We start from the raw sequence: 14,851 nt of genomic DNA, 5'->3' as shown, positions 1-14,851 counted from the left end.
GCTTTATTAACAGCTATGTGGTATACCACAGGTGTTTGTTATTGCCGTTGTTTAATTTAGGATCTTAGAAGTAGAATAATAGGATTTGGGGAGGAGAATAATAGGATTTTGGAATCTGATTAATCAAATATTCTTAATATAAAATGAATAATTCACAATTACCGATTCTCAAATATGTAAATATGTTTAATACCTAATTAACATTAAATACTATATATACTACATGGGTCTTTCTAAGTGCCTGGGAAGAAGGAAGATAATAAACTGTAGCATTTATTAGTATTAGTTAGAAATAGACTAAGAGTTTTAATTATAAATTATATCAGTTCTTTTTAAAAAATTTTTAATTAATTAATTAATTAATTTTTGGTTGTGCCAGGTCTTAGTTGCAGCCGGCGGGCTCCTTAGTTGTGGCATGAGAACTCCTAGTTGCGGCATGCACGTGGGACCTAGTTCCCTGACCAGGGATCAAACTGCATCCTCCGCATTGGGAGGCAAATTCTTAACCACTGCACCACCAGGAAGTCCCAGTACTTTTAAACTTTCTACATATTCTCTACCCTCAATTAATAACAAGGTGTAGATGCTTAACATTAATCCAATTCTTTCTTCAATCAAAAATTAAAAGATGGCAGACTCTTGCAATCTTATGCCTATAAGCAACAGCATAATCATTGTCCCTAACTTTATTTGACTAATTTTTGGTAGTAGGAGGGAAAACAGTTGGTTTAAAGGCCAAGTTTCATGCCCCCTCACTCAATTCAAAAGTATATAGGAATTCTCCAATCAAATTTCCAGGAGGTACATGTTACAGGTGCTAATAATAACACTGCTCTGAAATGCGATCATTTTACTGAAGTTCTGAGAGAAAATGAGAGATTTCCAATCATCTAAATTAGTAGATTAAAAACTAGCACCTGACAAGTTAAACTTGTACAAGACAGCAGGAATTCTTTTTTTTAAGGCTCTTTTTCTATCCTATATCCATGAACCACACAGTTTTTGCCACCAGGTGGAGATAGAAAGCCATGCTTGTACAGTTCCATCCAGCTTGGAACCCAGACATTCAAAATTCCTTACACAAGTTACACTCTTGAAAAGGATCTCTATTCTGAAATAAAATCTGAGATAAAGAGTAACCTGAACTCAATCTCCTGTAGCCCTGATCACATTTAAACAAATAAAAACAACAACAAAAAGGCATTCTTTTTCTCTGAGGAGACTTAAAGTAAAAAAAAGATAGATTAAACAAGGCAATAGCCAGCCACTTGTATACAATTCTATTTAACATGTTCTAGTATCTGTACTGTATTCTAACAAGAGAAATGATGAAGGAAGCCTTTAGTTAGAACTGTGAATCAGAAGAATTTAAGAAACATATGTATTACATTCATATAGTTTAATATATTCACGTATTGTATCCGTATTGTGTAGGTCAACACTTAATAAGACTACATAGTAAAAAGTCTTTTTTCCAAAACTGTCCCCCCTAGCCACTCAGTTCTCATGCCCAGTTTCTTACGTATTCTTCCAGAACAACACATAAACTACCACCACCAGCTCGCTTTAAAATAAAATAGTAGCATTTTTATGTACAGTATACCTCACTTTTCTTAACCCAACAACGTATTTGGGGAGTTTTTTCAAGAAAAAGTGCCCTCGGGCTTCCATGTTGGCCCAGTGGTTGAGAGTCAGCCTGTCAGTGCAAGGGACGGGTTCGTGCCCGGTCCGGGAAGATCCCACATGGGGCGGAGCGGCTAGGCCCATGAGCCATGGCCGCTGAGCCTGCGCGTCCGGAGCCTGTGCTCCGCAATGGGGGAGGCCACAACAGTGAGAGGCCCGCGTACCGCAAAAAAAAAAGAAAAGAGAAAGTGCCCTCAATGTTTTTACAAATGCATATGAGTATCTTTTTAAGTAACATGTACTATGTTATACCATTCAAACAATTCTAGATCTTATCAAAAAATATAAATTTCTAAATAAAATTACAGTTGGTATACCCAAATTGTGGGCTTTATTACAGTAATTTAAGTATAATAATGTACCATTTGTAAAATTTTACATTTTTATAAGGGCTAATCAAGAATTTTTAGGACTAAAAAAAATGATCCTCAATGAAAAGAAATAAAATCAACTTTCTTACTGCTCATGCGATTAACAAACTACACTGTATATTGTCATCACAAAATGCTAAATTTAACCAAAGTACTGTACCTCATGATGGGTGCCTGCAAATCCAATATTTTCCTCATCTCTAAATTTAATGCTGGAGCACACTGTTCTTCCTTAAAATGGGGTGTCCCCTTCACTTGTGGACTTCCTCTAAAAAAAAAAAGCAAATACACAGGATTAAAGAGAAAGATACTGAATTCTCCTCCACTCTGTGACTAATAGCCAATCAAATAAAGTAACACAATCAAACGTAAAAATCAGGTGTTCATCCTTTAGATTCTCAAATGAAAAACATACTTAAATTCCACTATAGCAGACATATCTATTTATCAATTAGAAATAAATGTGTCTGACCAGTGTAACTTATATTGGGGGGAGTGGGAATGGAGGGAGAAGAGAGAGAGGAGCAAAGAATCTTAGGGAAAAAAACAGTAAAGATAGAAGTTAATTCTCAAGGGAACCAACAGGCATTTAAAATGACTGACAGCCCTTTCTGAGTTGAGCAACTACGAAACTTATATACCATTCTATTATACAGTGCATGTCCGAAGTGATCAAATCGTCACTTCATCTTCCCTTGCTCCACACCTCATTCTTGATTCCTATCCTTTAGGTATGTATCAGACTTAAGGTCAGATTCAGGGATGCAATTAGGAGATGTTTTACATTAAGTGGCAAAATGGGTAAATTCGAAAACTCCTTGGCACTAAATGGCTGCACTAGAGTGGCTAGGTCAATGCCAACATAATTGAGCTGTCACATACAAGCCCTCAAAAGGACTATAAAGCTGTTTTGGAATCTTTATATCCATATGGCATTGGACCATTCTTTCTCAATGCCTGTGCTAGAATTTAACAGCTATCTGTCTCTTCTCTTACTATCAGCTATCACTTACTTTAGGCAACAATTAGCCTGCCTACATCATCTTTCCTTCTCATCACCTACAATCCTAGAAACCAATTTGTCAATACTATTAAAACTAAGTGCAAAGAATCTAACAAGTTAAGGTTCCTAGCTTTGTGAAAATTATCTGGATGCTCAGAAAATTATTTAGATGCTTATTAGTTTTAGATTACTTTCCATACAGAAACCTGGTGGTGCTTTATTACTATCCTGCTCTGCTACTGCCATGACCTGGAATATTTGATTCCTTCTACGTGCCTGAATGGCTAAATTGGCTAATTTTTAACCAAACATGTTCATGTTCAATTAGTATGTTTGATATGACAGCCCTTAAAAGGACATCATGAGTTATTAGTTTACAGGAGTCATATCTGAATTGCTAACCACACAAGACACTGTGATGAATTTTCTGAGATGTTCTCCATGTACATCTAGTTTTAAAGTTATTATTCAAAGTAATACATACACATAAATAGTCAAACAGTGCTAGAAGGCTTATGACAAACAAAAATAACTACTGAAGTAGTCTTCTTTCAGTGAGGAGGCAACCAGCTTGAATTCTTTGAGCTGTTATCTTCTTCTATTTACCTGCGTATTTTTTAAACCATGTGTTTACACTGCTTTAACATCATTAATTTTAGACATTAGCTTTTTATTCTCATTTACCCATTTTTTCCCATCCTCCTAACATAATTATACCAAACTGTTTTCATTATGATGATTACATAAATATTTTTCACTTCTGGGTCAAATAGTGTTCAGTAATCTTTCCTTAAATAACTTGGTAATTTTCCACATGCTTTCATTTGCTTGGTTTTCTTCTTCTTGTTTTTTTTTTTTTTTTGCAGTACACAGGCCTCTCACTGTTGTGGCCTCTCGCGTTGCGGAGCACAGGCTCCGGACGCGCAGGCTCAGCGGCCATGGCTCACAGGCCTAGCCACTCCGCGGCATGTGGGATCTTCCCGGACCGGGGCACGAACCCACGTCCCCTGCATCGGCAGGCGGACTCTCAACCACTGCGCCACCAGGGAAGCCCTGCTTGGTTTTCTTTAAACTTATACCTAAGTCATCTCATACTCCTTAATAGGTCTGACAAAACAATTCTCAAAACAATCTTCTATGTGGTCAAACCTGCTATATAGCTTATGATTTCCATTTCACCCCCGCCCTTGGAGGCATCCCTCTTTATGCCCATTGCCCTACTAAGTCTAATGCACAGCTATCAACATGATATTTACTTTGTCATCATCCTTATGATTTCTTTGCTTCTTTCCTATGTTGAACTCTTTATTTTATAGATCCTGTATCTTCCTCGGTTCACATATTCTTGGGGCTTTCTGGAAAGGTGCATGAGAAGTAAACTTAGAACTCTCAAGTCTGAAATGTCTCTATTTTATTATGACACTTGAATGAATGTCCCTTCAAAAAAGACGATGATAAAGTTGTCTGAAGACATTTCTTCTGCCACTGTTCTATATCCTGGAGGGTCTGTCAAATGTTTTTTTTAATGCTTTTATTGAATTTTTAATTTCTGCTATCATACTTTTCATTCCAGGAACTTTCTCACACCCACCTCCCCTTTTTTCTTATAGCATCAATTTTTTTTTAATTAGGCAATACCTGTTTAAGGTGGTTAATTTTCATTTCACCAAAGTGTTTTTGTTCCCTATATTGCCTATTTCCTCTGAGTTTCCTTTTTTCTGTTGTGTGTCTCTATTTTACGTTAGAAACTTTCCTAAGATGGATAACATCTTTCTTCATGTTCAAGAGGTTAATGAGAAAAAACTAATTATAAGTTCTATGTGTTCAAGTTGGGTTGTCAACTGGTGGACCTCAGGGTAGGCATTTTTGTTTGAGGTCTTCCAATATGAGAGGCTGTTGGGTCATTCATCGGGAGTGATTTACTTTCCCTAGGAAGAATCCCTCAATCAAGTACAGAAGCCAGAAGTCTGGAGCCAAGCAGGGGAAGAAAGCTTGACATCCTACTGTTCAGTACAACAACTTTCACTTAATCCCCATCTTTAGTTTAGCATCTCATCCTTGCCCTACTCTGTGTCTGGAATCCCTCTGGTTTAATCAGACATCCTGTCTCCTGTGAGGTGAGAACATAGAAATCCTATTCCTTATTCAGATTTTTCAAACAATCCCCATTTATGGCCCCTGGTTCATTCCTATATTCTGTGGTACTAGTACCTGAGCCATTCTAGGGTTTTGCAGATCAAACATTCTAGGGTTCTAGGGTTTTGCTTTTCATCAATATCATATATGTAACGTTAGGCTCTCAGGTTTGATATTCTTCCTAAGTCATTTATTTTTTCTCATCCAATTTTTAGGTCATGGGTTAGAGATACCTCCAGCTCTCATTAAAGATGAAAACAGTATTTCAACTTTTTGTTCTGTTGGTGATTTTCAAGAAAAAGGTGGAAACCTCATTACCCATCTTGAAACTGGAAACTATTTTCCTTTATATAAATACTACCATTTATTAGAGCTAAAAGTATTATGATAAGAATTTTATAGCAAATTTAAGTAAATCCTGACTTCGCAATGACTTCCATTATAAAATTAGGAGATAAACTTCACAGTATAATTTCCACCCCTTCCTCCAAACATACTAAAATGCAGTAAACTGTTAAAAATTACATTAACAAAAAAATCTAACTTTCTGATCAAAAATATTATTACTCATAGTTCAACAGTAATTTGAGAGTATTGCATCAGATTTTTGGAAGGGAGAGCCAAACTATGAAGAGCACTGAATGCCAGGAGGAAAAAAAGCAATAAATTGAGCAGTTACCAAGTATGAGTGTACAAAACGTTCTGCACACATTATGTCAACTGATTGATTACAATCCTTTGAGTCAGGCGTTATTATCTGTATTTTTCCAGAAAAGAAACTGAAGCTTCAGTTTATTATTAAGAATTTTGTTTATGGTCACAGAGCTAGTAAGGTGAAGGAGTTAAACTGAAAACTAGTAGAGTTAAAGAGACTAATAATAACCTTTGTGTACACAAAGAAATATTACAATGAATGCTAAAGAATGGACTGGTGATAGAGTGGGGAGGGAGTAGTGTGTAAATTAATTAGGAGACTGTTAATAAGAGTACACAAAGGCATCTACTAGCAGTGGCAGTAGAAATGTCTTTTCAGACAATTTTATCATAATCTTTTCTGAAGGGATATGATAAAAGCATATTGAGAATTATAGTTCCCGGTCATTAACAGAGACTTCTCAGAAACAGACACATACAATCACATTGTATGCATACCTGGTTGTCATTCAAGCTATTGAAACATAATATATTCTTCATTCTGGGGTACAGAGAGAACTGTGCTTTCCTCACCACTTAAAATTAGGTATGGCCATGTGACTTACTTTGGCCTATAAAACACAAGGGAAAGTGACTTGGGTCATTTCTGGGCAGAGACTTTAAAGAGCCAACACTTGGTACACAATGCTCTGCTTTTATCCTCTACCGCAGGGACTTAGCCTATGCTGACTTACACAGTACAGCTGTCCCTTGGTGTGTGCAGGGGACTGTTTTCAGGACCCACCATGCATACCAAAATCCGCTGATGCTCAAGTCCCCCAGTCAGTCCTCTTTATCTGTGGTTCTGCGTTCACAGATTCTACCAACCGTGCATCATGTTGTACTATTTGCGTTTACTAAAAAAAAAAAACGTGCATAAGCAGAGCTGCACAGTTCAAACCCATGTTGTTCAAGGGTCAACTGTATACCACATCAAATAACTGAGAGTTGTTAGACTGTGGTCCAGTAAAACCCAACAAATTAATAGTTTGTGATTATTATTCATGAGTGATTTTATTAACTATGTAGTCTGAGGAGCAGGAAGAAAAAACAATGAAGAAAAATGAACACAGCTTAAGAGACTGTGGGATACCACCATACATACCAACATAAATATAATGGGAGTCCCAAAGGCAAGGCAAGAGGAAGAGGCAGGAAGAATATTTGAAGAAATAATGGTTGAAAATGTCCCAAATCTAACAGAAACATCAATCTAACCATCCAAGAAGCTTAGCAAACTCCCAAGAAGGATAAATTCAAAAAGATCCATACAAGATACATCGTATTCAAACTACTGAAAGACAAAGAGAACCTCGAAAGCAACAAGAGAAGTGACGCATCATATACAAGGGATCCTCAATAACATTAGCAGCCAGTTTCTCATCAGAAACCATGGAGGACAGGGGCAGTGGGATGACAATGCAAATGCTGGAAGACAAAAAAAAGCTAACTAAGAATTCTTTAACTAGAAAAACTATCCTTCAAAAAAAAGGAGAAATTAAGAGATTTTCAGATAAACAAAAGTTGAGGGATTTTGTCACAAGCAGATCTGAACTACAAGAAACACTAAAGGGAGTCCTTCAGGCTGAAATGAGAGATCACTATACAGTAATCCAGAGCCATATGAAAAAAATAAAGAACATCAGTAAAGGTAACTACATAGGTGAATATAAAGCCAGCAATATTGTATTTTTGATTTGGAAATCCACCTTTTTAACTATATGATTTTAAAGACTAATGAATGAAAAGATAATTCTAAATCTACATTATGGGCACACAATGTATAATGATGTAATAATGTGTGACAATAAGAACATAAAAGGGGAAGGATGAAGATGTAGAGGAATATAGTTTCGTTACTGAAACCAAGTTGTTATTAATTCAATCTAGGTTGTTGTAAGTGTAAGATACTACGTAATCCCAAAATAACCACTAAAGAAACCTGAAATATACAAAGAAAAGGAAATGAAAAAGGAATCAAAATTAAACACAAAAGAAGACAGTAATGAAGGAACTGAGGAACAAAAAAGATACGACACACAGAGAACAAATAGCAAAATGGCAGAAGTTCTTCCTTATCAACAATTATTTTAAATGTAAATAGATTAAACACTTCAATTAAAAGACACATTGTCAGAATAGATTAAAAAAACATATGATTCCATTTCTAAGTTTTCTATAAGAAACTCAATTTAGATCAAAAGAAACAAATAAGTTGAAAGTGAAAGGATGAAAAATGATACTCCATGCAAATTGTATAACTAAGAGCTTAGTGGTTACAGTAATATTTGACAAAATACTTTAAATCAAAAATTGTTAAAAGAGATAAAGGACATTATATATTGATGAAAGTGTCAATCCAGCAAGAAGATATAACAATTATAAACAGATAACACATGTAACAACAGAGCCCCAAAACACATGAAGCAAATACTGAAGCAACTGAAGGGAGAAAAAGTTCTAAAGTAACAACTAGACAACAGTTCTAAAGTAACGAATGGACAATACCGCACTTTCAATAATGCATAGAACAACTACACAGAAGATTAGTAAGGAAACAGAGAATCTGAACATTACAAACCACTCAGACCTAAGATGTATACCAAACTCTACCCAGTAACAGCAGAATACACATTCCTTCGCAAATGTACATGAAACATTCTCTAGGATAGAACATGTAAGGCCACCAAAATGCCTCAATAAATTTAAAAAGATTGAAATTATCTTCTCTGACCACAATGAAATGAAACTAGATAGCAATCACAGAAGGAAAACTAGAAAATTCACAAATATGTGGAAATTAAACAACACCTCTGAGACAGCCAATAGGTCAAAGAAAAGACCAAAAGGAAAATTAGAAAATACTTTGAGACTAATGAAAATGAAAACACAACACCATAGGAGGCAGTGAATGCAGTGATCAGAGGAAAATTTACAGCTAAAATGCTTGCACCAAAAAAGAAGAAAAATCTCAAATCCATAACCTAACTTTCCACCTTAAAAGGATCTAGAAAAAGAGCAAACTTAACTCAAAACTAGCAGAAGGAAGGATATAATGAAGACTGGAGCGGATATGAACAAAAAACAGAGAATGGGAAAACAATAGAGAAAATCAAGCAAAGCAAAGGTAGTTCTTTGAAAACAACAACAAAATTGAAAAACCTAAGGAAAAAAGAAAGGAAGACTCAACTCACTAAAATCAGAAATGAAAGGGGGGACATTACTACTGACCTTAGAGAAACAAATGGATTATAAGAGAATCCATATATTTAGTGAACTTGAATTTCCTTCTTTCCTGAACACACACAAATTGTCTTAAATATCCAGTGGAAGCAGATTATGTTTAATAATTCAAAAGGCAACCTAGACAACAACAACTGCAACTTACTAAGAACGTACTAACTCATTGTTCTCATTCTATAGATGCACAAAAACACAGAAAGTAACTGAACAAGCAGCTTTTCCAAAGTTATTGCCTATAAAATGTAGAGCCCAGACTGAAACCCACGTGGCTCTAATTTCAAATGCTCTTCAAATTCTCTTCTCCACATCTCTAAACTGCTGTATATTTATCAGAGGTAGTAATATTAAGTCCAATATCGTAAGAAAGTAGGGAAAATGAAATTAAGCCAGTTTAAGAGTTTTGCTTTACTGATGTATTTTTCATGAATTAAAAGCAGTTTCCAGGCTTCCCTGGGGGTGCCAGTGGTTAAAAATCCACCTGCCAACAGAGGGAGCACGGGTTCAAGCCCTGGTCTGGGAAGATCCCGTATGCTGCACAGCAACTAAGCCTGTGCGCCACAATTACTGAGCCTGCGCTCTAGAGCCCGAGAGCCATGACTACTGAGCCCGCATGCCACAACTACTGAAGCCCACTCGCCTAGAGCCCATGCTCTGCAACAAGAGAAGACACCACAATGAGAAGCCCGTGCACTGCAACAAAGAGTAGTAGCCCCCGCTCGCCGTTAAGTAGAGAAAGCCACGCACAGCAATGAAGACCCAACACAGCCAAAAATAAAAATAAATTTATTTTTTAAATAAAGTTTCCTAGCTTTCCATTCTAATGAATGCAATGCACAGCCCCCAAAGGGCAATGAAAAATGAAATGAGGGGTAGGTCAACTACTAGTCAAACTTCCCATAGCCTTGAGGAGGGAGCAGTTTCCCACTAAATTGATAAAAATAAAAAGCAAACTACAGTACTCAAAAACGTATCATAAAAATTACAAAGAAGTCTTAAAAGAGAAAAAAATGGGCTTCCCTGGTGGCGCAGTGGTTGAAAGTCCGCCTGCCGATGCAGGGGACACAGGTTCGCGCCCCAGTCTGGGAAGATCCCACATGCCGCGGAGCGGCTAGGCCCGTGAGCCATGGGCGCTGAGCCTGCGCGTCCGGAGCCTGGGCTCCGCAATGGGAGAGGCCACAACAGTGAGAGGCTCGCGTACCGCAAAAAAAAAAAAAAAAAAGAGAGAAAAAACTGCCTTTAATATATATGTCAAGTATGCTTTGGAGGGCTAAACAAGATGATACAGAAAACTGTCACTATGCAATTAAATTCAACAGGCATTGATTTCAACAAAGTCTAGTGTGCAGGACATCTCAAATACTTTAAGTGCCAGCTAAAGAAAACAGTAACATAGCAGATAACCTGATGGATTTGGTGGTGCTGGGGGTGGGGTGGGCAGCAAACAACCCAGGGACATCGGATAGGAATTTCAGAAGTACAGCTAACTATACAGTGTTTTTCCTAGCAACATTACTTACCCTAAGGCCTATCTTTCCTTCCAAGTATAGCTCAAATCTCCTTATCTACAAACCTTTCCCTGACAACTCAAGAATTTTCCCCTGAAATGCTACTAACACCTTTAGGGATGTTCATTCACTTGGCATTTGCCATTGCATATTGCCATTAATTTTAAATATGTCTCTCTTCATTAGCATCTTATACCTTTTCAGCAACAGAATAGCTAGTGCCTTACAAATGATAGCAAAGCATACAATAAGTGTTTGATGATGATGGAAAAAAATCTCATTCCAGATTTTCACATTTTTTTTCCAGTTTCTTGAGGTGTAATTGACATAGAACACTGTATGAGTTTAAGGTGCACAACAAAATGATTTGCAATATGTATACACTGTAAAATGATTACCACAATAAGATTAGTTAACCTCCAACACCTCACAGTTACAATTTTTTTCCCCTTGTGATAAGAACTTTCAAGATCTACTCTCTTACAACTCAGGTTATCAAATTTTAAAATGATTCTGGAATGTATTAGGCTTGATCCAGGAAGTTCTGGCAATCCTAGGTGAATTCTGGACCAAAAGGCTTTGGTTCTCCAACCATAGTTCTGGAAAGGCTCAGGATGGTTTCTTTCATCAAACTCCGTACCTCCTGTTTCATCATTTTCAGTTAACCTAATTGTTACCAGAATATCAATAATGAAAGTATTTGGGCATGAAATAAAATGATGATATCTTGAATGTGCTAAAACATACTCAGTGAAAAAAGACTGAAAATTGTTCAAGCTGACTGATGGACACATAGGTGGTCATCAGTCACGTTATTATTATACTAACAGCAAACTGGTGCCAAATTAGCCCTCCAGAAACAATAAAAAAAATAACTGGTCAAAATATATAAAACAACCATATTCAGACACTGCATAACAGGCAGAACAGGACTATAATCCTGAGTGAAGGGAGACAAACAAGGTTTTCTGATAGAAGTCACTTTCTAGACTACCATGTATGGTGGGAAGACACAAGCATAATATGGCAGTCTTGTTAAGCTGAGGAGAAAAAGATTAAAGTTCAGGGAAGCAGAAGCAGCTATTTGTGGAACAGAGTACAAGACAGGTGAGAGATACAGAGAAAGAGCTCTAGAAACCTAGAGCTTAAGGGATTCCCCTTAAGTCTTGCTGAATACTAAGCTATGCATATATATGGTGAAACCCCACAAGGTCAGCCAAAGAATAACTACCAGAGTTTTAAGCTGTACCGTTCATATAGGGCTGAGAGACATTCCAGTTCTGACCACATAAAAGAGACCTCATTAAAGACTCAGGACATTAGCAGAGAGCTCAGAAGCGCTAAGCTAGTCTACAGTAAAGGTTGAACCTACCCTAAAAATACATAAACAAGCTTCAAAAGGATCAAGAAGCTCTCCAACTTAACTGCCATCCAAAACAAAACTCAACATTCTTTAAAGCAAAAGAATGAAAATCAGACATTTGATATCTAATACAATGCCCATGATCCAACCTAAAATCACTAGACATGTGATATGCCCCAGCAACTCAACTCTTAGGTATTTATTTACTCAAAAGATATAAAGCTAACTGGAGAGTGAAATGAGACTGGAATCTGAAAAAGCAGACAAGGTTCCCAATTTCACTTTTTACTTTTTGTATGTCTCTCATTATCTGTGTGCTTTTTAATACAATTTTTAAAGGTTACACTCTATTTACAGTTGTTACAAAATATTGGATACATCCCCTGTGTTGTACAATACATCCTTGCAGCCTATCTTACACTCAATAGTTTGTATCTACTACTCTCTCACCCCTGTATTGCCTCTCCCCTCAATGGTAACCACTAGCTTGTTCTCTGTATCTGTGAGTCTACTTCTCTTTTGTTATATTCACTCGTTTGTTATATTTTTTAGATTCCACATAGAAGTGATATACAGTATTTGTCTTTCTCTGTCTGGCTTATTTCACTTAGCATAATGCCCTCCAAGTCCATCCGTGGTGCTGCAAATGGCAAAATTTCATTCCTTTTTATGGCTGAGTAGTATTCCATTGTATATATATATACACCACTTCTTCTTTATCCTTTCATCTGTTGATAGACACTTAGATTGCTTCCATATCTTGACAATTGCAAATAATGCTGCTAGGAATACTGGGGTGCATGTGTCTGTTCAAATTAGTGTTTTTAGGGTTTTTTTGACATATACCCAGGAGTAGAATTGCTAAGTCATATGGTAGTTCTATTTTTAGTCTTTTAACTAAAAATATGGTTTTCCACAGTGACTCCACTGATTTACAGTCACACCAACAGTGCACGAGACTTCCCTTTTCTCCACATCCTTGACGAGACTTGTTATTCATGTTCTTTTTTAGGATGGCCATTCTGACAGGCGTGAGGTGATATCTCATTGTGGTTCTGATTTGCATTTCCCTGATAATTAGCAATGTTGAGCCTCTTTACATGTGCCCATTGACCATCTGCATTTCCTCTTCAGAAAAATGTCTATTCAGATCTTCTGCCCGTTTTTTAATTGGGTTGTTTGTTTTACTGATGTTGAGTTATATGAGCTGTTAATGTATGTTGAATATTAATCCCTTATCAGTCATATTGCTTGCAAATATTTTCTCCCATTCAGTAGGTTGTCTTTTTGTTTTGTCAATGGTTTCCCTTGCTGTGCAGAAAGCTTTTATTTTTTTTAACATCCTTATTGGAGTATAATTGCTTTACAATGGTGTGTTAGTTTCTGCTTTATAACAAAGTGAATCAGATATACATAAACATATATCCCCATATCTCCTCCCTCTTGCATCTCCCTCCCGCCCTCCCTATCCCACCTGTCTAGGTGGTCACAAAGTACTGAGCTGATCTCCCTGTGCTATGTGGCTGCTTCCCACTAGCTATCTATTTTACATTTGGTAGTATATATATGTCCATGTCACTCTCTCACTTCGTCCCAGCTTACCCTTCTCCCTCCCCATGTCCTCAAGTCCATTCTTTACGTCTACGTCTTTACTCCTGCACCTTGCTGTGCAGAAGCTTTTAGGTTTAATTAGGTCCCATTTGTTTATTTTTGCTTTTGTTTCCTTTGCTTTAGGAAACGGATCCAAAAAAATATTGCTGTGATTTATGTCAGAGTGTTCTGCCTACGTTTTCCTCTAGGACTTTTATAGTATACAGTCTTACATTTAGGTCTTTGATCCATTTTGAGTTTATTTTTATATATGGTGTTGGAGAATGTTCTAATTTCATTCTTTAACATGCAGCTGTCCAGCTTACCCAGCACCACTTACTGAATAGAATGTCTTTTCTCCATTGTATATTCTTGCCTCCTTTGTCAGGTTAATTGAGTATAAGTGTGTGGATTTATTTCTGGGCTCTCTATCCTGTTCCATTGATCTATGTGTCTGTTTTTGTGCCAGTACCATACTGTTTTGATTACTGTAGCTTTGTAGTATAGTCTGAAGACAGGGAATGTGATTCTTCCAGCTTTGTTCTTCCTTCTCTAGATTGTTTTAGCTATTTGGAGTCTTCTGCGTTTCCATACAAATTTTAAAATTATTTGTTCTGCTTTTGTGGAAAATGCCATTGGTATTCTGATAGGGATTGAACTGAATCTGTAGATTGCCTTGGGTAGTATGGTCATTTTAACAATATTGATTATTCCAATCCAGGAACATGGTATATCTTTCCATCTGAGTCATCTTCGATTTCTTTCATCAGTATCTTACAGTTTTCTGACTACAGGTCTTTTGCCTCCTTAGGTAGGTTTATTTCTAGGTATTTTGTTCATTTTGATGTGACAGTAAATCAGATTGTTTCCTTAATTTCTCTGATAGTTCATTGTTAGCGTATAGAAATGCAACAGATTTCTGTATATTACTTTTCTGTCCTGCAACCTTACCGAACTCACTGATGAGCTCTGGTAGTCTTCTGGTGGCATCTTTAGGATTTTCTACGTATAGCATCATATCACCTGCCAACAGTGACAGCTCTACTTCTTTTCCAATTTGCATTCCTTTTATTTCTTTTTCTTCTCTGATTGACGTGGCTAGGACTTCCAATACTATGTTGAATAAAAGTGGCAATTGTGGGCACCCTTGTCTTGTTCCTGGTCTTAGAGGAAATGCTTTCAGCTTTTTCACCGGTGAGGATGATATTAGCTGTTGGTTTGTAATATAGGTCCCAAATCAATAAAATCAGGAATGAAAAAGGAG

General features: G+C 36.8%; 1 protein-coding gene across 1 annotated transcript in view; it reads right to left on the bottom strand.

The window, feature by feature from the left end:
- RIC1 (RIC1 homolog, RAB6A GEF complex partner 1) overlaps nucleotides 1-14,851 on the bottom strand; it is a gene marked incomplete at its 5' end in the record, with an annotated part of 101,007 nt that overhangs the window by 52,577 nt on the left and 33,579 nt on the right. Inside the window, one exon of the mRNA XM_082656894.1 lies at nucleotides 2,215-2,322. Coding sequence (XP_082513020.1) covers nucleotides 2,215-2,322 — 108 coding nt within the window. The remainder of the gene's footprint in view (nucleotides 1-2,214; nucleotides 2,323-14,851) is intronic.

This window comes from Grampus griseus (assembly GCF_964374135.1).
Source record: "Grampus griseus genome assembly, chromosome: 6".
In the NCBI taxonomy this organism is placed as follows: Eukaryota; Metazoa; Chordata; class Mammalia; order Artiodactyla; family Delphinidae; genus Grampus; species Grampus griseus.
This window is presented reverse-complemented; position numbering and strand designations above follow the sequence as displayed.